The 23,559-nt window shown below is 50.2% G+C and overlaps 1 protein-coding gene across 1 annotated transcript in view; it reads left to right on the top strand.

Moving 5' to 3' along the window:
- ASTN2 (astrotactin 2) overlaps positions 1–23,559 on the top strand; it is a 595,119-nt gene that overhangs the window by 406,041 nt on the left and 165,519 nt on the right. Inside the window, 1 exon segment of the mRNA XM_077835839.1 lies at positions 18,092–18,357. Coding sequence (XP_077691965.1) covers positions 18,092–18,357 — 266 coding nt within the window.

Below are 23,559 nucleotides of genomic sequence, written 5' to 3'. Positions count from 1 at the left end.
AGTGATTCAGTTCAGTGATGCCCTGAGACTCTTGCACAGCCATGTACAAGTTACTTAAGTTTGATTTGTAACATGGGTACAACCGTCTCCTTAGCAAAGACATGTCTGCTGCAGCAGGAGATAAATTCATTAAACAAGGGGCTCTGTTAACATGGGAATAACCACAAATGGAATTAACTGCTGATACAATTAAAGCCATATGTAAACATAATAACGCTGCCTGCTAACAAGCCTTAAAAGAAAGACAGCTGTGGCTGGGAGAACTTTTTGGGGGGTCAGGAGTGGTGGGAAGGGACTTCAAAACAAAGCCATCATCCATACACAGGTCATATCTAAAACCTAGCCTGTAACTGCTCTGCATCCATGTTAACTAAAATTATAAGAATTTCCACATTCTCTTCTAAAAGCTTCCAGCCTCTCCCAGGAGAAGGAATGCTGCTCTCTGTGTAATATGGTAGGCAGGAAATGCTACAGTCCCGCACTGGCCCTGGAAATCTTACAGAGATCTAGTTGCCCCAGGCTTTATCTACATGGGGATATGTCTACGCTACTGAGACTGTACTGGAATAGCTACATCAGGCTACACAGATAGAAAGGTTTGTTTTGACCCCCATTAGCATAGGAACCCCACCTCCTTGAACAATGGACGCTCCCTTGATGGAAGCATTCTTCCATTGACACAGTTGTGTCTACGCTGGGGGTCAGGTTGGCATAGCTACGTCCGCCAGGGATGTGGATTTTACACCCTGCCCGTACGTTGCCCTAACTTTTAAGCGTAGACCAGTCCTAGAATAACAAATCCTGAGTGACAAAAGGAGTTAAGCAGACATACTAACCTCCCTCGACTTGGATTGAAAATGTTTGTCCTGTAGGTGGGGATGTGGTCAATAGAGCTTAATGCCCATCGCTAGCCGAGTACGCTAGGGTATGTCCACACTACATGTATTAGAGCGACAAAGTTGTAGTGCAGATGCTTGTAACCGTGAAGAAGGGATTTTTCCATAGCTGTAGTAAATCCACCTCCTTGTGAGGCAGTAGGTAGGTCAATGTGCTTAACTATACCCCTGAGCAAGATAGCTAACGGACCTAAGTTTCAGGTGTAGACTCGGTCCTAGTCATCATAATCCAGGGAGCAATGGTGTGTCTATTCTTTTGCTATCCCTCCATTTTTCCCCTTGGTCCTTCTTGCTCCCCGCTTCTGCTCCCCTACCCATCATCCCAGAGCCCATCCTGCCATTGCGTCCCTCTCCCCTGGGGTTGGCACCGTCCAGAGAGAACATACTGACCTCACACAGCACCAGGCCAGTCTGGTTTAGCGCCTTTGAAAGCAACACTTGGCTTTTATTTATTGTATTCAAATGGGGGGCGTCTTTCAATGGCTTGGAACCTGGCCGTACCAGCCGGAAGGAAAGAGACCGGCGAGACACCCCCAGGTGCCCACCCCAAGCCTGGCTCTGCCCTGGGAGCTTTTCCCTCTCCCCCTACGTCTGCATCCCAAATTCAGATTTCTCCCCCCACTCTTTCTGCTTCCCCAGCCCATACTGCCCCCCTTTCAGTATGGGGGCCCGTTACACCCTTCCCCCCCCGGTGCCCGCCCCCGGGGGCCCGTTACACCCTCAACCCCCCCCCGGTGCCCGCCCCCGGGGGCCCGTTACACCCTCAACCCCCCCCCGGTGCCCGCCCCCGGGGGCCCGTTACACCCTCAACCCCCCCCCGGTGCCCGCCCCCGGGGGCCCGTTACACCCTCAACCCCCCGGGGGCCCGTTACACCCTCCCCCCCCCGGTGCCTGCCCCCGGGGGCCCGACCGTTCCTCTCCCCCACAACAATGTGCGCGGCCTCCCGCCCCCCGGCGATCCCTGGCTCCCCGCCCCCTCCCGGCCGCGAGCCCCGGCCAACCGCCCGGCGCGGGAGGCGCGGCCCATCCCTACCTGCCCGGCCCCGACCTGCTCCTCCGGCCGCCGCCGCCGCCTCTCCCAGCCTGCTCAGCGCGCCCGGCGCCTCCCCCGCCCCGTCCGCGCCGGCCCGGAGCATGCTGGGAGCTGTAGTTCTGCCCGCGTCCAGCTGCGCCGCGGGCCGGGAGCCAGCGCTAGAGCGCTCCCGCGGGGCAACGCGCTCAGGGTACCCCGCTCGCAGGTCTGTGTTTGCGGGGCTCCACTGAGTGTCCCCCCAGGGTTGCCTTTTGGGGGCGTCCCCACTGCCCCCCCACCCAAGTTTGCATTTCCAGGGTTGCGTTTTGGGGGGCCTTGCTGACAGGAGACCCCCCCACCCCCCGTTTTGTACTTTGGTAGCTTCCCCCTGCCCCTTTCCAGGGTTTGGTTGGGGATCCCTGGTGCCCCCTGTTTGCATTTTGGGGGCATGCCCCATTGTTTCCCTCTGCTTGTACTTGGGGGTGATTCTCTGATGTTCCTTCCCCCCCAGTTTGTGGGGCCCGTACTCCAATTGCAGGACACCCACCGCCGAGTGGGAGCTGTTCCCAAGGAGAGACAGAGCCTGAGAAAAAATAACTCAGGTAGAATAGCTAGAAAAACATATGCATGATGGATGTATCAGACGTGGGGCTTTCAAGCTTTTCCATAGCCTTTCTTCGAAGAAGTAGTTCACGCTATCTCATGGGCACCTCACTTCTCTTTCTCTTCGTGCAAGTGGCTTCACTTTCTCGTCACCCTCCTAACATCCCCAGGGTGATTATGGCAATTGCTTGGTTTTGGAAAGGGTTCAATGGGAGTTAAGTTTCTTTTTACCACAATTTGGCAGCACATGGGTTCCAAGGGTATGTCTACAATGCAAAAAAAAAAAATTTAAAGGGTGGGGGGGGGCTGTTCTTAACGTGGGTTAAAATAGAGAAGACATAACAACTCTGCTTTTAACTTGAGATAGCAGCTTGTGTTAAAGCCTGGGACTGTACTCATGCTGCTAACCTGAGTTAAAAGCTGAGTTGTCTTGCCTTCACTGCTATTTTCACCTGAGTTAGCTAACCGGAGTTAAGAATAAACTTTTGTTTGCAGTGTAGACATATAAGAGAGAAGCCAGAACCACGTGACCGTTAGCAAATGCTCCACAGACCATCAATGCTTCTCCGGTCACTGTTTGAGAACCACTGTCTTAGGACAGATCTACATTAGAAAATTAGGTTAGTTTAACTGTGTTGGTCAGGGATGTGAAAAATCCATACCCCTGAGCGGCATAGTTAAGCTCATCTAAGTCCCTGTGTAGACGGCGCTAGGTCCACGAACAAATTCTTCTGTTGACCTACTGCCTGTCAGGGAGGTGGATAACCTGTGCCAACAGAAGGGGTTCTCCTGGTGTATGTAGTGTCTGTACTGAAGCTTTCATCTGTGCCACTGTAGCATGTTAGGTATAGACAAGCCCTTAGACAGGACAAAGCCCTGGGGAACACACTGTAGGTCACAATCCTGGCCTGGCCTGCGCAAGGTGGTCTGGATGATTTAATAGGCGTTTTCCATTTCTGATGTCTGTGGCAGCCTACAGATGGGTGGAATTGTGCTGTGTGAGCAGGACAGGCATGTGGCTGCTTTTAGGAGCATTACATAAGGCTCTTTATAAAGTTCAGCTGCCTCCCAGCTTCAGGTTCGATGCAAGACAGTGCTATAAAGACAGGGTAGAGCAGTGGTGGGCAGCCTGCGGCCCGCGGGCCACACGCAGCCCGTCAGGGTAATCCACTGGCGGGCCACGAGGTAGTGTTTACATTGACCGTCTGCAGGCATGGCCGCCCGCAGCTCCCAGTGGCCGCAGTTTCACCGGTTGCTCACCACTGGGGTAGAGGCTGCTTATTACAAGATTCTTTCAAAAGACTTTTAAAAATAGCCCACCTAACTTTCTATATCTTGATGTTGTTAAGGCGTTTGATAGTCCCCATATGACGTTCCCATAAGCAAACTAGGGAAATGTGGCCTAGATGAAATCTACTGTAAGATGGATGCACAACTGGTTGATATTACCTCATCCTCAACCTCATCTTGGTTGATATAATCAAGATATTACCTCATCCCCCACCCCCCTTGTCTCTCTAATATCCTAGGACCAATATGGCTATGACAACACTGCACACAACAATGATTAAATGCTATGGTTAATAGGACCTCGAGGTTGTGGGGACCTCATGCTGTTAGGAACAGGGAGACGGAGAGAACTGGCAGCCCAGAGCCAAGGTCATGTTGACTCGCCTAACCGAGGCTGGGGTGACTCATGGTTGGGAAGCTGCCTTTTCACACTAGCGGTGATTCAGGCAACCAGGCAGGATTTGGTGAGATGGCTCAGTAAACCATAGGAATCCTAGGGGAAATTAGCCATGGGGAGGGAGAGGAGTGGGTGAGACATTGGACTTCTGGTGTGGAAAGGGTGGTCCTTGACTTGCACCCCATAAGATAAACTCCAGCACTGTTAAGGGGTTTGCTGAGCTACAGAGGGGCCTCTGAGGACCTGTAACTGCTTGGGGAGGGGAGGGCAATGAGAGAGGCCCAATCTTGCAGGAGGGCAGGTCTGCAATCCTTCCCTTAATGAGCCAGGCACAATAGCGTGCACAAACTGTAAGGTCACAGTGCGGGCCTCCCGGGTCTCCACAGAACTAACACCTTGTAAAAGTCAGCTCAGCAAAGATGCCTGCACTTTCCGCTTTTATAGGGTTTATTAGTGCGATTTAAAAGCCTTCCCCAGCTTTTTCCCAGCCTGGATATGCTGTTGGGCTGCTGTTATGGTTTTGGGAAATTTTCTTGCTAAATTTAGTCCTCGTGTCTGAGCCTGACATTAACTCAGAACAGGCCTGGACAACCCGAGGGTTGTGGAATGACTCTGCGTCCCAGATGCCTTCAGGACCAGCCCAAGGAGCGTTGAAATAGGGTGCCTGCATCTGCCACTAAATTGTGAAAACCTCGAGTCGTGCTTCTGCCCAACTCGTCTCAGTATCGGGGTCTCCCTGGCCCCAGTCCCAGCAAATGCTCAGCACCCAGCCTGTTTACCACCCAGCCAGGTCAGTGGTCAGAGGAGCAAGCTTAACATTTCCCACGAGCCATTGGGGCAGCCTGCCCCCTTGAGAAGTGTGGATTTTCTGTGGGAGCCAGCCCACACAGTCCGACCACACTCCCCACAATGGGCCTGCTAGAGGGAAGCAGCGTTCCTCTGGTAGATTCCTTTGCTAGGAAGTGTTCAGAAAAGGTTGTGGAGGACTAGGGGGTGGAGAGATTCCACCACTGCCTCTTTCCTCATGCCCGGTTCAAGAAAGGGAAATGTGAAGAATCTGAAGCAAATTCAAAATATGCCTTAATCCTAGACCATGCCAAGGGACTGTATAACCCCCAGGATAGCCCAGATACTCCTCTCTGGTGGAGGGACCATGACAGGAGGCATTTCTGCCAGACAGAACCGTGGGGAGAGCAACCTACATCCCAAGTTCCTCCACGATCTCCCATACCTTTGCCAGCTTGGAACCCGGCTCGTGCCTGTCAGTTCCTCAAATCAAGCTGCCCCTGAACCTTCCCACACTGCAGGGCTGGAACCCACGTGAAGGCGAGCACTAGAGGGTCTTTTCCACGTGGCCCTGCAGCGTTAGCTTGACCTCCACACCAGTTACGTGGCTGAACAGGAAGCCACAGCCCCAATTGATCGTAGATGTTGCTGTGTGTTCTCTGCAAGGCATTGTCACGTCCCATTGAGGTCAGTCGGAGTTGAGGAGGCTCAGCACCTTGCAGTGTCCGGGCCTGGGTTTGTATCAGAAAAGGGGCCAGGAGGGAATTTCCGTGGCAAAGAGTCTTTTGAGAGATATCATCCAAAACTAGCAGGAGCTGAGCTGTCGCAATCAGGCCCTCAGGGCTCCCTGCTGAGTGCTGGCCGGGAGGGGTTCACCGTGCAGATTTCCAGCCCCACCCCCCCGTAAGATGCATCTGTGATGTTGTTAGGCACATAATGCCTCTGTTGCAGCAGTGGCCTTCCGACTGAGTGCCGCAACTCTGTCTGGAAAAGGAAAGCCCGGTGCAGCAACTAAATGCAGCTCCCCACCTGTGCCTTCAGGGACTCATAACACTGGGCAGCTTCACCCCCGCCTCGTTATCCCCGCCTGCCTTGTATCCCACTTTCCTTCTGGATACAGTCAGCTGCAGCCCTCTTCTTCTGAGCAGGAAGGCCACAAGCACCTACCAGAGCTGTAACAGTCTCTGTGTCTGCACATGGTCCCTTGGCTGCATAGGAATCTCTGAGACAAGGAGAAAAGGCTCCAATCCACTAGTCTCTTCCTCTTGATCATCAGACAGAGAGTCTAGGCTCATTGCAAAGGGCTTGTATTGGGAGGCAGGGAGCCAGTAATACATCTTTCTGACCTTTCTCCCCACCAGTTCGATCTGGGAAAGCAGCCTCTTCTCAGCTGACCTATCAGCATTTAGTATGGGGAGTTTTCTGCAGAAAGTCCCACACTCCTTGATCAGGGGCTCCACCCTAGTTCACTCTTGGGGAAGGGGTTCTGGATTCCCCTAGTTTTGTTTTTCCCCACATGCCCTATCTCTCCAACAGGCTGCACCAAGCCGGGCTGCCTTTCTTTTTTACTGTGACTGTCGTGCCGGAGTGGCACTTTCTAACCCTAGGACAGCTGCAGCTCCACTGTAAATTTCCACCCCCACATGGTCTTCAAAGGAAACCTGCACAACACCTTTAAAAGACGAGCCTGGGAGCTTAAATTCATCACTTTGCTAGACATTAAAAATCATGGACTGAATAGAGACCCTGGATTTATGAGTTATTACAACAATCTGTAACCCTACTTCCCCCCGCCTGCAATGACTGGACAGAAGTTCATGGGCAACTTCACCTTGAGTGGTCCCTTGAAATGTGTTAATTACTTATGCTAAACAGTCTGTTCCACCTTGTATTTAGCTGTGATGTTCTGTGTACCTTTGCCAGACCTGAAGAAGAGCTCTGTGTAAGCTTGAAAACATGTCTGTGTCACCAACAGAAGCTGGTCCAACAAAAGTTAGTACCTCACCCACCTTGTCTCTCTAATATCCTGGGAACAGCATGGTTACAACCACACTGCACACAATCTAGCTTTGGGGTTTTTTTCCCCCGAGAGCCATTGCTCTGGAACACCACTAGAGGGCAGCAGTCACTCGCAGAAAGCAGATTCTTTAGCCATGTGCCCCACCTGATACACTTGAGATGAGGCTGGTTGCACACACACACCCCGTCCCTCACATGAGCATAGCACACCCCATTGTCTCTCTCACACACACACACACACTCCTGGCTTCATGTGCTTAGGCTGCTGCACCCACGTTTCCACAATACATGCTCACACTGTTACATGCATACACGCATGGTCACACACACACACAGCTGGGACAGATACTGCCGTGGACCAGTTTAGCTGGTGTATAGCCCAACGGCCCCATCCCATGGGAGATTCTGCAGTGCCCAGCTCACGCTGGCTGTATGTATTCATGCTCCGTTCAATACAGTGCAGCCTTGCAATGCATTTCAGCCGGTATAAATATTGTGCGTTCTTGTTGTTATTTACTGAGATCCAACAGTGTGCTGGGCATTGGGCAGTTATTGTACAGGTGGATACATAGCACGGAAGGTGCCCTGCTGAGGTCTTTGTGGATATTGCAATCAGGCTTTCATGGCAGACCTGAGTAATATTTGCCCATAACTAATAGCAGGCAGAGTTAAAGCTGGCAGACTACTTCAGAGCTCTGTTGTTTACTGCTCTAACAACGTCTTGGTACAGGAGGAACTCCCAGGCAAATACTATGATTGATTTTCTTTCTAACTGCCTTTGGAGGAACCGGCAAACAAATGGGATATTATTGCACTAAGTAATAAACTGGCAACCCCAAGAAACTACAGCTGGTGCAGTGAATACACATCATCCAGACATCCCCACTCCTCTCTCTCACAGTAGCAGAATGTCTAAGCCCTGGTCTACATTTAAAAATTAGATCAGCCTAGCTATGTCGCTCAGGGGTATGAAAAATTCCCAGTAAGCCCTAGTTAAGCTGACTGAAGCCCCAGTGTAGAATTTTTCTGTTGATCTAGCTAGGCGTGCTCTGGGAGGTGGATTATCTACGCTCCTGGAAAAAACCCTTCTGCGGATGTGGGAAGCATCTACACTCCAGCACTACAGCTGCAGCCCTGTAGCTGTGCCACGGTTGTGCGTGTAGTGTAGACACGCCCCTGTGCTGTGCTGCCAGCTGTCCTGCAATCAGTGCGCGGGAGACTTGCCTGAACTTTCGGATGAGATGTAAAACTGAGGTCTGAATCCTCAAAGATCAAGTGGCTTTTCACAAGGGTTAGATGTGTTCCCCCAGTTACCAGGGGAGATTTCGTCCTGCATAACTTCACGTGTGCCTCCCTAAATGCCTCCTGCAGTTTCAGTTGGATACCACATTTTTCTTCCCGTTCTGTTCTAAACTCTGCCATGTTACACCCCTGAGGTTGCTGCATTTTTGCAGCAGTGATTTCTAGTTTTAGACGGATTTTGGATCCTTAAAACAAAAGGCATGATATGAAATCTCAGGGCCATTATCAAGGTCGTTGTCTTCTCGGAGTCTCCAGATGAAGAGCACTGTTTAGGAACTAGGTATTGTTATTATTTTAGTAGTAGCAGTATTAAGCTCCCTCTGGCATCCCAGCACTACGAAGCGCTGTCCATAGAACAGAAATCCTCCTGCAATTTTAACTTATCACATCACAGCCAGTGACTCCAAAATGCTGTTCTCATTTGCCTTTCAGTGAGGGGCTGCAGAAACGGCTTTAGGACCGTGCAGGCAAAAAGTTCTGTCCCAGAATGGCCAATAGGTTACCTCTTCAGATTCCTAGGTGCTGTGCCTTGCTTCCATCAGAGAAATACCCTAATAACTCCCACAAGTTGCCGTGATGCATCTATCGTGTGGGGCTTCTAAACAGATGTTGCTTGGTTTCACTGAGTCACTGCAGCACTAGCAAAAGCCCATACTGACAAAAAGGCAGATAAGGAATCGCTCATCCATCACAATGGATACACTGTACTCCCGCCCCCATTGTCATGTCCTGCATGTGCCCCGCCCATCCCTTAAAGGTTTTTTAACAAGGCTTTGGATCATCCCAAACGTGACCACCCTCAAAGACATTGTCCCACTGGCCCCAGGACACTTTGACAGAGTATTTGTGTGAGTACCTTGGGAGACGATATACTGTACCTTAGAAGTACCTACATAGACCTGCACTGTAAAGCTGAGTTATTTTGGATCTGCCCAACTTTAGTTGAAGACAACGGGAGTGTTACTATTGGCTTCACTGGAAGCTGGTGCTGGCATTTCAGTGTTACATTGTAGGATCTGGTTTTGATCCTTTCTAAGCCACTGGGAAAACTCCCATTTATTTCACCAGGTACAGGGTTGGGCCATAAGCGTTTCAATTCAAGAAGTACCCATTTGTTGGGCCCTTGCACTAATGGCATTTGGGAATATCACGCAGAGACTGGTGACAAAAACCAGACTGAGCTCCCAGCAGTAAGTCAGTCTTCTCCAAATCAAAGTCAAGTTCACCCTGCAGAGATAGGGCCAGGCTGTGAGCCCTTTACTCACACAGATAAGGAGTGAGTAGCCCCATTGACCCATGAGAGTAACTTCCGGAGGCGAACCTTCTCAAGTCACCTGTGCTTCATGTACAAGGGATAAGCCTGTTTTCTAGCCCTGTTGCAAAGAGACCATTACAGGTTGGGTGGGTTGAGGAGTCTTGAGATTTCTGCATCAGGGTTGAAAATGGTCCATCCCCTCAACACCAGATTTCAGCACCAGTGGGAGGAGGAACAAGGTGAGCCTGTTGACAAGCAGTGTCAGCAAGGGGTCATTTCCCTCGTATAGAAGGACTCCAAGGGAAGAAAATATTGGAAGCCAAGACCTGGGTCTTCTTTCTCTCTTTAGCCTCCTCCATCCTCAGAGGCATAGGACATGCATTAGTTTCCACCATTTATTTCAGTCTTGTGCTGGTCTGTTCAGGCTTCTGAATATCATGTGGCAGGATTTGGCTTCTCTCTCTGTTGTTCTACATAATGTTTCTCTAGGCCATCCTCTTTTTTTTCTCTTGTCCATCATATCACTTGCTGTGAAAGTTGTGTTGGTTGTATCCTTCAAGGGTGTCCTAAATATGTCCATCGTTGTTTCCCCACCATAGATGATGTTTTAGATTAGTTTGCTCTACTTAGAATTTCTGATGTTGCAAGCCTCTCTTTCCAATGAACTCTGAAGATCTCATGCAGGCATTTATTTGGAATGAGTTCATCTTCTTATAAATATCTGTTGTAGATTTCCATGACTCTGCTCCATAAAGGAGGACAGACATGATGCCAGTATTAAAAATTCATATTTCTGTGTCAGTGCCAATTATGCTATTTTTCCAAATCTTTTCAAGCTTATGGAAGTTGTTTGCTACTCTTTATGTTCGTTGCTTAACATCTAGCCTGGTGTCACCACAATTGCACATCTCACTCCCTCGATCTGTAAAATGACATTTCTTCTAGTGTTTCTTTTTCCAGTCTAATGGTTGCTTTTGGAACATTGATAGCCATATATTTTGTCTTCTCCTTGTTAAGGAACAAACTTGTTTTGCTGTATCTGCCAAAAGCTGGGTCTTTTCTTCCATTAAGTGATGTGTTGAACTAAGTAGGACAATAAGAAAAGCATAAGGTTTCATGAGCTACAGCTCACTTCATCGGATGCTGTAGCTCACGAAAGCTCATGCTCAAATAAATTGATTAGTCTCTAAGGTGCCACAAGTCCTCCTTTTCTTTTTGCGAATACAGACTAACACAGTTGCTACTCTGAAACCTGTAAGTAGGACAATGTCCTCAGCACAAATTGTACTTTATCATTTGCCCATAAAATTCTTTTGTTGCCTTTTGCAATTATTTTCCTCACGACATAATCAGTGACTAGTGCAAATAATAGTGGGGACATAATACACCCTTGTCTTATTCCAGTTGTCACTGCAAGCTGTTGGCTGATTGTCACCGTCTCTGACTGCACAATCAGCATTATCACATAGATCCTTGATTTTTTTAATTATTTTTTCCTGGTATTCTGTAGTATGCCCTAATGTTCCAAAGTCTGTCTCCGTGTATGGTGTCAAAAGACTTTTGGAAATCTATAAAACTTACCACAGTGGCTGCTTGCCACTCCTCACTTTGTTCCGTAACATTTCTGAGAACAACAGTATGTTGTGTTCATGAGCTTAATGGTCTAAAACCTGCTTGCTTCTCTCTAAGTTGAAGAAACAGCTTGTTTCTTGATGAGTACCTGGATGATTTTGATTATGCCTTTTTTCCAGGAAAACAGAGTAACTTTTTTTTCATTGTAATATCTCCCAAATTAATATCAAGTTCTAGTGGTAGGTCTTCATAACATATTTCTAGTAATTCGCTTGACCTGAGTCACCCAGCTTTGAATACATTTCCACTCTAAATAAGGCAAAAAGGTGATCGGTCCCCTCTCCGCGTTCCTTCTCATATGTGAACCCACATCAGAAAGACCGCAGCCTTTAGGCATTACACCTTGATCTTCTCAGACAACTGAAACTCCTCAGAGAGAGAGGCCCAAGGAGTTCACTTCCCCCTTCTTAGTTCCTCTTCGGACAAAATTAATGGCAAGTTTCAGCTGTGAGGCAGGACTGTTTTAGAGGGACGGTATGGAGGGACCAACTCTAGGGAAGTTGATTATTCTCCATGGCAGGTTCAGTATTCTTGTTTGACTGCTAAGAAAGGGGGAAGTTGGTCGGACAATTTTTTTTGTGATGTGGCTTCTAGGAACTTACCTGAGATCCCACCGGCTTGTTTCACAAAGGCTCCCCAAAACTGCCATCCACTGCTGATGTCTTTGGGGCACTGCCGTCCTGGGCTGGATGGGAACTGGAAATTTAGCACCGAACAGTTCTGTAGCCCTTTCTTAATCTGCCGGGCTGTCTAGTCTTCCAAGCCCTGTTGCTTGCAGTTGTGCCCCATGTCTGTGCAGTGCAATGGAACACCAAATATTGATTGAATCACATTGCACTATTGATCTAAGAAACAACCACCCCTGAGACCAAAGGGAGCCCAAAGGAGTCTGAGAAACGAGCCCACCCTCCAAAGTGTTTAGGGATTCAATTGTAATAAAGAAATGGCATAAATAGCCCAGTTCCCACCTTGCCCCAAAGAATGCTTTGTTAACAATTCTAGCATGACTCGCCTGAGTCCCTGAAGAATCTCCCATTACTGAGAGCCCAGGGTGAACTAGCCACATAATCAAAGCTCGCTGACCAGTGAGGGACCTCCCTGGTCTGCACAAGTATCACAGTCCCCTTGTCCTTTCAAGGAACAGTTGACCTAGCACCTTGATTTTGTTTTTTTACATTGATAGGTGAGATCCTAGTACTTCCAGCAGGAATGCCTTGCTCTCTTCTCAAAGAGAAGTCATTCTGACCAAGGTCCATGGTACCAAATCATTCAGAAAATTTGGGGAAGACGCGGGTAGTTTCCATTGGTCACAGGTGAAGGGGAATGGACAGCACTCCCGTTTGAACTATTTGGCTGTTAAACAAGAAATAACCCATTTTCCAAAAGGAGCCAAGGTCAACCTCTCGAGGTCCAAGTCAAAGTCCTGAGATCCTTTGTCTATCGTCAAAACTGATGCAATCTCTCTCTATGCTGCCCCACCAATGTGCTCTAATCCTGAACAAGCTGGGACCCCATTTGAGGGCAAAAGGGGAGTTCATGGCCCATTTGCTCCTTGGCTTCTTCAGGGATTGCCTTGGTCTGCATACAAAACATAGACAGGGCTTTCTTCTACCTATCCACATTCTCTCCTTTGAGGGTAAGAGAGAGAGGGATAATCCCAGAAGGGTCCCACCCTGGGAAGGACTTGTCTACATGCTTCCTCTTGTCCGTGGAGTCTCCTTTGTACCACACCTCCTAAGCCTCTCCCCCCGCTTCCAGGTGCCCTCTGTCCCACACTGGCACTTTCCATTGGCTGGGGCGATGAAGGTCAGCATGATGGAATTTGACCGGGAAGGAACACAGGTTAATGTTTGTTCAGTCCAGTCATTATTTTCTGTGTTATGGTAGCACCTAAGAGCCCAACCACCATTGTGCTAGGCCTTGTACAAACACCTAGCAAGAGGCAGTCCCTGCCACAAAGAGCTTACAATTTAAATAGACAAAACAGACAAAAGGCAGGAGAGGAAACAGAGGCACAGAGAGGGGAAATGGCTTACCCAAGTCACTGGCAGAATTAGGAAATGAACACAAGATTTCTGATTCTCAGTCCAGTGCTCTATCCACTGGACCATGTTGCCTCTTAATGCTAGGCTATTTTCAAACATATTTCCTGAAGGGTGCATTGTAGAATGCAGTTGCTCTGTGGGGTCCGGCTCTGGGAGGGAGTTTGGGTGTGGGAGGGAGTGGGGGGTCGGGCTCTGGGAGGGAGTCTGGGTGCAGGAGGGGGTGTGGGGTCCAGCTCTGGGAGGGAGTTTGGGTGTAGGAGGGGGTGAGGGGTCGGGCTCTGGGAGGGAGTTTGGGTGCAGGAGGGGGTCTGGTGTCTGGCTCTGGGAGGGAGTCTGGGTGCGGGAGAGGGTGTGGGGTCCGGCTCTGGGAGGGAGTTTGGGTGCGGGCTCTGGGCTGGGGCAGGGGGGTTGGGTGCAGGAGGGAGTGAGGGGGTGGCGCTTACCTTGGGCGGCTCCCGAAACTGACTGGCACATCCCTCTGGCAGTGGCTTCTGGGCAGGGGGTCGCTGCAAATCACTGCCCACAGGCATCGCCCCCACAGCTCCCATTGGCCGCAATTCGTCGGGATGGGGGCAGCGTGTGGAGACATTCCCCCCTCCCCCGAGGCCACAGGGATGGTGCTGGCCACTTCCGGGAGCAGCGCGGAGCCACGGCAGGTAAGGGACCCTGCCTTAGCCCCGCTGCCGCGCCGGACTGTTAGCGCCCCAAATCTCCCAGTTTGGCTGAAGTAGCCACCGGGAGATAGAGCATGACTCCAGGAGACTCCCAGCGAAAGCAGGAGGGTTGGCAACCCTACCTTGACCTCTGCTGAGACTGGCCACAGGAGGCCAAGAAACACACAAGAAGCAATTTGTGCGTTTGGGAGATTTGGACATCGGCCTACTACTAGACAGTGCCCTGAGACCACTGTGGGCCTGATCTCCCAAATGAGCGCCTACAACATCCATTGACTGTGTCTCTTACCAGGCCTTACCTCAGGCCACCCACAACCTTTAGACGTTGAGGCTTTTGGCCAATACCCATCAAACCATAGATGCCAGGAGGGAAGGCTCCATATCCCACTGTAAATGCCCTATGTCAACTGGTTCCCCTTCTCTTCCACTTCCATGCACCTTCCAGCCTCCTCACATGCCCTCCCTCCCCTGCGCTGTCTGAAATCTGGAATGTAGCCTCCCCTCGTGATGCCTTTCCTGAGGGTTGCTGCGCTCACTCGACATTTGCTGTTACACGTGCTCTTTGTTTGGCTACGTAACACAGTTCTGTTTCAGCTGTATCGGCTTCCTGAAAGCAGACAGACTCTATCCCCTGGATCATCCCACCTGGGAGCCTCTTGCAGCCCTAAAGCTGTGATCTTAAATTGTGTTTCAGACTCTTTAGGTGAGAGACCACTTCTGCTGTCAGAGAAGAGGCCGCTCACTGGGAGAGCAAAAGCCTGAAGCCTGTTCTCAATTTTTCACTCAGATCTTATTCATGCAAAGCTCTCATTGATCTTGGCAAGAGTTTGGCTGAAGCAGGACCTCTGGATTTATCTGCTTGGAATTAGGGCGGCCAGGAAGTTGCACAGTGGTTGCAAACACTTGAATCTTTTTCAGAAAAAAAAAAAAAAAAAGCATTGTGCTAATGTTGTAATATTAATTAATAACACGTCTCCTTTCATCATCGTATCTCAGAACACTTTGTAATGAGGATTGAGCGTTGGACCCCCCCCCACCCCCCCGCTTGGGTAGAGAATGTTACGATCCTCATGGCAGGAGCAGGATTTTCTTCTTAGAAGAAACCTTTTCCTCCAACTTACCTTCAAAAGCTCCTTTGCCTTGTGTCGGGTAACCTGCTGTTTCACTTTGGGCTTGGTTTGTTCCCTACCCAGCAAGCTCTTCCATTGATCTATATTTGGGACTGACCCAGCATCGTGGCCTCACGTGACAACGCTGTATGGGGAGGGGAGGGGTTATCGAGATGTGTCAGCTTGGTTCTGGAGGAGAGACCTTCAGAGGTGGCAACGGTAGAACTCCATGCTGCAGCCGGCTCCATGAGCAGCAAGAAGGTCATTCCAGGTCCCAGTCACCCTCACTGCAGAGAAACATATTTCTAACATTCAATGTATTTCCCACCCCCTTTCTAGTCAGTTTCAGTGCCCTACTCCTTACTATATTCTCCACAACAGATAGGTAGGGGTCACAGTTCAATAGTGGGGAGGGAACAGGATTTGAACCAGAGTTTGACATCGCCTCTTTGGAGATGGAACATTTTTTGGCTCAGGGACTGTCATATACTATCTATTTGTGCAGAACCCAGCCCCAGGGAGCCCTAACGTGATTGGTATCTAGGTACCACCCTAGTTTAAATAATAATAATAATTAATAAATAATTAATTAATACTCAATTATAATGATCACAGGGCTTGTCTCACACCAGACAATGGGGCTATCAGGCCAGACAGCTGGTTCATGTAACCTAGAATCTTGCCCAGTACTTGATGAGTAAGAGTATATCGTGATGCTCGCCAACCCCAAGTGGTGTGTTTCTGTGCATTGGGGAAAAACAGGAGGTTGGGGGGACATCATTACTTCCTGACCTCAGCTGCCTGAAGCTTTCTGTCTTTGATCCTCACAAAGACCGCACCTCCCATGGTTTGATGCACCCAGAAACCCACAGCAAAACCCCATTGAAAGTGCTTCACGTGGTTCTGCATGTCCGAGACCTGAAATCCCACAACAGCCACAGTCTCCCTGCCAAGTTGTCTGAAAAGGTCATGAGCCTTCCAGCAAACCTGGTTTGGAATTAAGGCGCTATGTCTGGGTGAGCTTCCATTAGTGTTGGTGGTGTATTGGACCACACCATTCCTAAGCAGTAGAGCTGATCCGCTTTGATTTTGTTGACATTTTTTTTCCAATGAAAAATAGTGTGTGTGTGTTTGTTTTATTTTATGTTTTCCTAAATGAAAATAATTTAGATAATGGCATAGAGAGTACACTTATAAAGTCTGTGGATGATATCAAGCTGGGAGAGGTTGCAAGTGCTTTGGAGGATTAAAATTCAAAATGATCTGGACAAATGGGAGAAATGGTTTGAAGTCAATAGGATGAAATGCAATAAGCATAAATACAAAGTACTCCCCTTAGGATGGAACAATCAGTTGCACACATACAAAATGGGAAATGACTGCCTAGGAAGGAGTACTGCGGAAAGGGATCTGGGGGTCATAGTAGATTACAAGCTAAATATGAGTCAACAGTGTAACGCTGTTGTAAAATGTGGAAGTGTAGTACTCATTTTGTGCTAGGCAAGAGCCCTGCAGAAGACAGGCTAACCTTATTGTTAATAGTGCGAGATTTGTAGAAGTGGGGCTTGTGCTAGGCGGCTGGGAAAATTGTTTGAGATGCTGTTTTTTGACCTTGCTTTGATAAAATTGGAATGTAGACTGTAGCAGAATTTGTTGAGAAAAATAAGATAGCAGGTAGGAATATGTATAAACAAACTGCAGCTGTGATCATTATTGCCTGTAGCAAAAAGGTATAAAGGCTTTCCTCAATTGCTTATCTATGGAGCCCTACCTGGAGTGAGGCAGATTCCCTGCCCGGGTGTGTAGTTCCCCTCTTGCAATTGCTTGAGAATAAACGGTCTCTGATTTGTTACAACCAATCTAAGAGTGAAGACTCTGTTTTCTTCCACACGAAAAAGCAAACATCATTCTGGGATGTATTACCTGGAGTACTGTGTCCAATTCGGGGTGCCACATTTCAGGAAAGATGTGTACAAATTGGAGGGGAGGGATAGCTCAGTGGTTTGAGCATTGGCCTGCTAAACCCAGGATTGTGAGTTCAATCCTTGAGGGGGCCATTTGGGATCTGGGCAAAAATTGGGGATTGGTGCTGCTTTGAGCAGGGGGTTGGACTAGATGACCTCCTGAGGCCCCTTCCAACCCTGGTATTCTATGATTCTATGAAAGTCTGGAGAAGAGTAACAAAAATTACTAAAAGTCTAGAAAACATGACTTGTAAGGGAAGATTGAAAACATTGCGTTTATTTAGGCTGGCGATAAGACGACTGAGAGGGAACATGATAAAAGTTTTCAAGTACATAAAAGGTTGTTACAAGGAGGAGGGAGAAAAAATATTCTTCTTAATCTCTGAGGATAGGACAAGAAGCAATGGGCTTAAATTGCAGCAAGGGCTGTTTAGGTTGGACTTTAGGAAAAACTTCCTAACTGTCAGGGTGGTTAAGCACTGGAATAAATTGCACAGGAAGGTTGTGGAATCTCCATCAGTTGGGATATTTAAGATCAGGTTAGGTAAACACCTGTCAGGGATAGTTTAGATAATACTTAGTTCTGCCATGAGAGCAGGGGATTGGACTAGATCACCTCTCGAGGTCCCTTCAAGTCCTACGATACTATGAAAAATTTCTTTTCTGATGGGTATGTTCCCTTTTATTTCACTGGAAAAAGGGGCAGGGAGGGAAGAAAATAAGGGAGACAAAAGGGAAAGGGCAACTGAAAACCTTTTATTTTTTTTCCAAAGACCAAAATTTTTTGGTTTTCATTTTATTGAAAAATCAAACAAATCTGCAAATTTAAACACAGAAATGTTCATTTCTTTAGAAACATTTCACTCAAAATACATCCCATTTTTCAACCAGCCACACCAAACAGCAATGTGAAAATCTCATGTTTCTCTTTATCTCCCTTCCCTTCTCTTGTGCCTCCATCCTAGCCTGGTCCCACACGACCTGTGCTGTAAGCAGCTGCGTTTATCCTGGCTGCTGTGGTGTTCGGTTTGGCGACAGAAAATGTTTGATTGGGCTGAAATGTATTTTCCACTGGTCTTCTCCCCCCCCTCCCCATTCCCTAAACAGAAACGACTGAACTCGGTACCAAGAAGGAACTCAAGTCCATGCCATTCATCACCTACCTCTCAGGCCTGCTGACAGCTCAGATGCTCTCGGACGATCAGCTGATCTCAGGTGTGGAGATCCACTGCGAAGAAAAGGGCCGCTGCCCCTCCACCTGCCATTTGTGTCGGCGCCCAGGCAAGGAGCAGCTCAGCCCAGCCCCCGTGCTGCTGGAAATTAACCGCGTGATGCCCCTGTACACTCTGATAACGGACAATGACACAAAGGAGGTGAGTGAGGTGGTGATGAAGCCTGCTCTGGAAACTCCTCTCTCTCTCCCTGCTTTCCTCACCTCTTCTCTTCTTCCCGTCGATCTCTCTATCCAGTTTGGAAGCTCTTTGGGGAAATTTTTTGTATTTTTGTTTTGTGTTTGTACAGCCCCTAGCACAATGGGGCTCTGGTCTATGACTGGGGCTTCTAGCCACTACCGCAAAACAAATAATACCTCTCTGTCATAGCCATTGATCCTGCACTAGTTGCCACAGTATCTGAGAGCCTACCCAAATTATCCTCACCACCACAGAAAGGCCAAAACATGGCATTGTGTCCATGTGTCTCAAGCAGCCTGGGAGCATCCCTCCCTCTCCACCCCACTCCCCACCCCCCAATCACTCCTTTTCTCACTGTTTCTTATGAATCCCTCTCTCTCTCCTTCTCCCCTTTCAGTATCCAAATCATTTTCCCTTTGGATGCAAAGCAGAACAGTACCGGCAGCGTGTGTGTATGTGTGTGTTCGTTCTGTCCCTATCAGTCATCCACGGCTGAAAACAGAGCTCATGGTCTTTCCCATGGACGCCCCTTGAATTCAACAAACCAGGAAAATGGCTGCCTTGTATGTAGGATCAGGACCTGGAGTGGCACCCCTTAAATGTGCCTGGGGAATCTGGTGGAGATTCTCAGTGCCCTAGGACTTTGCAAATAACAACCTACATCTCTACCCATCCCTTGCACAGGGAACAGGGCCTGGGAACAGGCCCCTGGGATTCACCCAACCAGCCACTGGAGGTCACTGTTACTCTAACAGGTGCAGGCGAGGCTAGGATCAGCCTTGCTTCTGGCACTGGTTTCTCTCCTGTCTCTTGCTCTCTGCAAATCCTGCAGGAACGTAAATGTTAATCAGATGTAGATTTATTTGCTGGTTTCCCCGGTCCCTGCTCCCCCCCACCTTCACCCCCGGCCCCCAATCCAAAAATGACAGACCTGTTTAAAGTCACTTATTAGCACCAAGCCTGCACTTGATTAAGGGGCTCAGAGCAAGCCAGCGCGCGGCAGCTGTGGGTGGGACGAGGGGAGCTGCAGGTCTGGAAACAATCCCAGCCCCGAGTAGAGGTGTGGCCACCTAGTGCGATTCCCCCGCGCTCTCCCACACCCTCAGAGGGCAGAGCACCGATCTCTCTCTCTCTCTCTCTCTCTGCGTCCTCCCCTCCTCCTGGGCCTGTCCATCCTTCTTTCTGCCCCTCACTCTCCTTCTGTCTCCTTCTCCACCCCATCTGCATGCCCCTCTCCGTGTAGCCATTTCTCAATCCTCTCTCAGTCTCCCTTGTTTCTCTTCCGTCCGTATTTACCTGCCCCCCCAATCAGTCTGTCCCTCTTTGCCACTACCGCTGCCTCTCACGATCCCTCCATCTCTCTCCAACCTCTGCTTCTTTCCATCCAGAGGAAGAGTCTGCACTCCTTGGCAAAGGCTCTCCATTCCCCTCTGTGCCCTGGATTGGCCCAGCCGGCCCCTGATTATGGCTTTTAAAGCTGCCCGTCCTTTAACCAGGCTCGGGAGCTCCTCCCGCTTGTGGCAGGTGAAGTGCAGGAGGATTGCAGTCTTCCGAAGCTGGCGGAGCCCTAGCTGGCCCACCTGGACCTGGAGACCTCAGACTGGCAGACTTCATGGCCCCAATGCAGCCATGATACTAGCCTGGGCTGCGCCGGCCCAAGCTTTCTTCTCCCCCCGCCCCCCTTTGCAGTGAGGGAGCATAGACGATGGACATTGCTGGCTCTTGGTGTCAAAGCAGCCTCCATGCATCCACCACCAGCACCATCCCATCAGCATGCCCTCTCCTTCCATGTGAGAACTTCTGCTGGGACACTGACAATCCCTCTTCCCCCAGCCTGACCCAGGAATGAACAGGGCGGGATTTCCTTTAAGAGCTGGGAGAGACGAACGGGAGGCTGATGCACACACTGGCTTCTTCCCTGGCCGCAAGACAGGACGGAGCTATTTGCAGCTTCTCGCAGGCAGCCAGAATAACCCAACAAGACAATGGCGTCTTGGTCTCCGGAGCGCCCTCCCTTACTCCTAGCAACACATCCACAGTCAGGGTGTTGGGCAGTGACAGACAGTGAAGGCTGCCGAAGGCCAGGGTGGATCCAAGAAGGATTCGGGAATCAGTAGGCCGTGTGTGTGTGTGTGTGTGAGGAGGCGAATAGCCTGGAGTGGGCACTGAGCCACACTTATGCCGTTTGGTAGGTTGGGATGTTACTGCGATGGGGAGTGGGGGCAGGGTTGTTCCCTCGGGTTGCTCTGCAAGATGTCAGTTTGTTTTGGGGAAGGGGAATGGGTTCACCAGCAGGCAAGGGGTTAATGGAGGAGAAAAAAGAGAGAGAGAGAGACCGAGCCAGTCTAAAGAACTCCTGCTGCTACTGCTCCTCCACCAGGAAGTAGGACAGCTTCTCCGCCCCTCCCTTCCCCATGGGCTCGCTTGTGCAAGGGGGCAGTGTGGCCTTCCAGTCTCCTCATCTCACTCTCCTCCTGCAGAGCGCCCCATCGCCCCTCCCTCCGCCGCTACCATGATGCAGCCATCCCCTCCCAGCCGCCTCCTCCCTCTGGGTGCCCAGAGATCAGATCTCACTCTTCCCAGGCTCCGAGCAGAAGCAAAGTTCCCATGTGCCCTGCCCTGGAAGGGCCTCCTGTTTGGCTTGTGAGTTGGACACGGGCTGCGTTTCTCCAGCAGCAGCGTCACTCCCTCCCTCCGTCCCGCGGAAGAGAGACTGTCCCACCGGCCGCAGCTGGAACCGAGCCCCGAATTGTACTTTCTGCTGAGGCCCTGGAAAAACCAACCACCCTTTTACGAAGGCTTTGATTAATGCGCGCGTGCTCCTCCCTGCACCTGCTAAATTTGCACACAGAGAAGCATGCCCCCAAAGGGAGCCTGTCTCTGCAGGCGGGGGTTCCATGCATGTGCATGCAAATTTGAGGGAGAAAGAGCCTTCCCTCCCTTCCCCCAACACTTTCTGCATCAGCAGCTGCTCCTGCCAATGGCGGAGCTTGGATCTGAGCTGCACATTCTCTTGCGCCTGTGCATCCCATGCCAAAGAGAGGGGGAAGGCTGCTCTGAGAACGGCAGGAGAAGGAGTCGCAGAGGCGGAGGGGTGCAGGAGAACACTGCACGGAAGGTCAGGGAAAGTCGATGCGTATGGTGTTGGCGGATGGAGTTCAGCTGAGTACATGTTATGTGCCAGACGGTGACCATGTGGCACCATTGCACAGCAGCTGTAACCCGGCCTAGGCCTCCTCTGTCCGGCTGGAGTCTCTGATGCTTGCCTTTGTTACAGGCCCCACTTACCCACCCACAGTCCTTCTAGGGGCCCTGTTTTTGTCTGGGGCAGGACACAGGTAATTAACTCCTTTTGTCTTCCATGTCCACCTCCCACTACAGCTTGCCCTCTGTCTTTTGCTGTCAATCTCTCTCTCTGTCATTTATTTCATATCACTTCCTACTTTCTTCTGTTCCATTCTTTTCCCCTTTCTCTCTTTCCTCCTTTTCATTTTTTCTTAAAACCTTTTTTTCATCTGGTCTGCCCGCCCCTTTCTCCCCATTCCTTCCCTCCGCTCCTCTCTTTCTCTGATCCTCCCCTCCTTGTGCTTCAGCAGGTTATTTCCCCCCCCCCCCCCGCCCTTTAGCTCTCCATCCTCTGTTGACTGAGACAGCTCCCGATGTCTTCAGAGCCAGTCAGCTGTAATTCACAGCCGCCAGCCAGGAACCCCCAGTAAGAACTTGCCGTCGCTTCTGTGGGAAACTGAGTCAGGTCTCTCCGTCCCAGTGTGGGGAGAGAGCCAAGATGTTCACGGCATCGCTCTTACAGCAGGCTCGGTGCCCTCAGCATGATTTCTACTGGGGAGAGCGCAGCGTCCCCATTGACTGAAAGAATTGGGGTTGGAATGACGCAGTCCCTCTATTGTAAAGAATCCTACAGGGTCAGGATTGCTGGTAGGAGAATAGGCAATGGAAACTTTCATGACACCCCTGGGCTAAGTTCACTACCTATTGAAATTGATCCTACCAAATTGTCACGGCCAGGGCATGGGCAGCCGGGCCAAGTGGGCAGGGCTGGAGTCGGAAATCAAGAACCGACGCCAAGGTCAGAAACCAAGAACCAAAGCAAGGCGAAGGAGCAGGGTCTGTCATAGACCCAGATGGGGATCCACCTGGTTGCACAGACCACTTCTTGGGGTCCCCACCAGGCTTAAATAGTGTGCCTGGAGCAATCAGGGCCCCCGTGAGCACAGCCAGACAGGCCCTCTTTGGGGAGCACATTCTGTGGTACTTTGCTCCTCCAGGCTCACAGCCTGTCGGTCGCTGCTGGCCCACAACTGTTGGGTGGTGACATGGGTACAGCAGCTGCTCAGTGTCCAGCAGACCTAGGTTCTAGCTGCTCCGTACACTGACAATTCCTACTCCTACAGCGTTCTCTCAGTCCTCCCCATGCAGAGAGGCAGTGAGCTAGGTTCAGGGACTTTACTAGCTGATAAAGGACCAAACTGAGCCCTGGCTACCAAGTCCCCATCTCACTAGAGGAGTTCACCATAGTATCTGTTCATGGGGTTTACCCTACACGGCAGAGGTGCAGGGTAGATTTAGTGACTTGCCTGAGGTCACACAGAGATAGTGGCAGAGCCAGGAACGGAACACAGATTCTTCTGAGTTCTAGTCTACAGGCCCAGCTACCAGGCCATTCTTCATCTCCACTGGAGTCACTGGGAGCAGTACCCTCCCCAGCCAGAGCTGAGTTATGCGGACATACAGATGTGCACCGTTCTTCTGCCTGTCCCTCCCCTGCATTGTGCTTTGCCCTGTTTTGATTCTTTGAATGTTTCTTTCCTGTTGAGGGCACAATTGTGACCTACTTTACACACCAAAGCAAGGATGCAAGAGGTCACCAGCTTCCCCCTACGCATGCTACCCCATATCATGGGTCAGTGCGTGAAAGGGACGGCAGTTTTCAATGCAGGGTTACTCCGCATCCTGCATGAACTGGCAGACAGGGGCCTGCAATGGGAAGAGCCTTGACTCCTCCCTCCCTCACCATGCACCAGTACTGATGGGGAAGTGATCTGTACCAAGCATAAATCTGGCACAGATAACTTCCCCCACTCCAGAGTATGGGGAGACCAGGAGGAACCAGGTGACTCTCGAAGTCGCACTGCGGTTCCTGGCCTG

Source organism: Eretmochelys imbricata, chromosome 16 (genome assembly GCF_965152235.1).
Source record: "Eretmochelys imbricata isolate rEreImb1 chromosome 16, rEreImb1.hap1, whole genome shotgun sequence".
Classification (NCBI taxonomy): Eukaryota; Metazoa; Chordata; order Testudines; family Cheloniidae; genus Eretmochelys; species Eretmochelys imbricata.
This window is presented reverse-complemented; position numbering and strand designations above follow the sequence as displayed.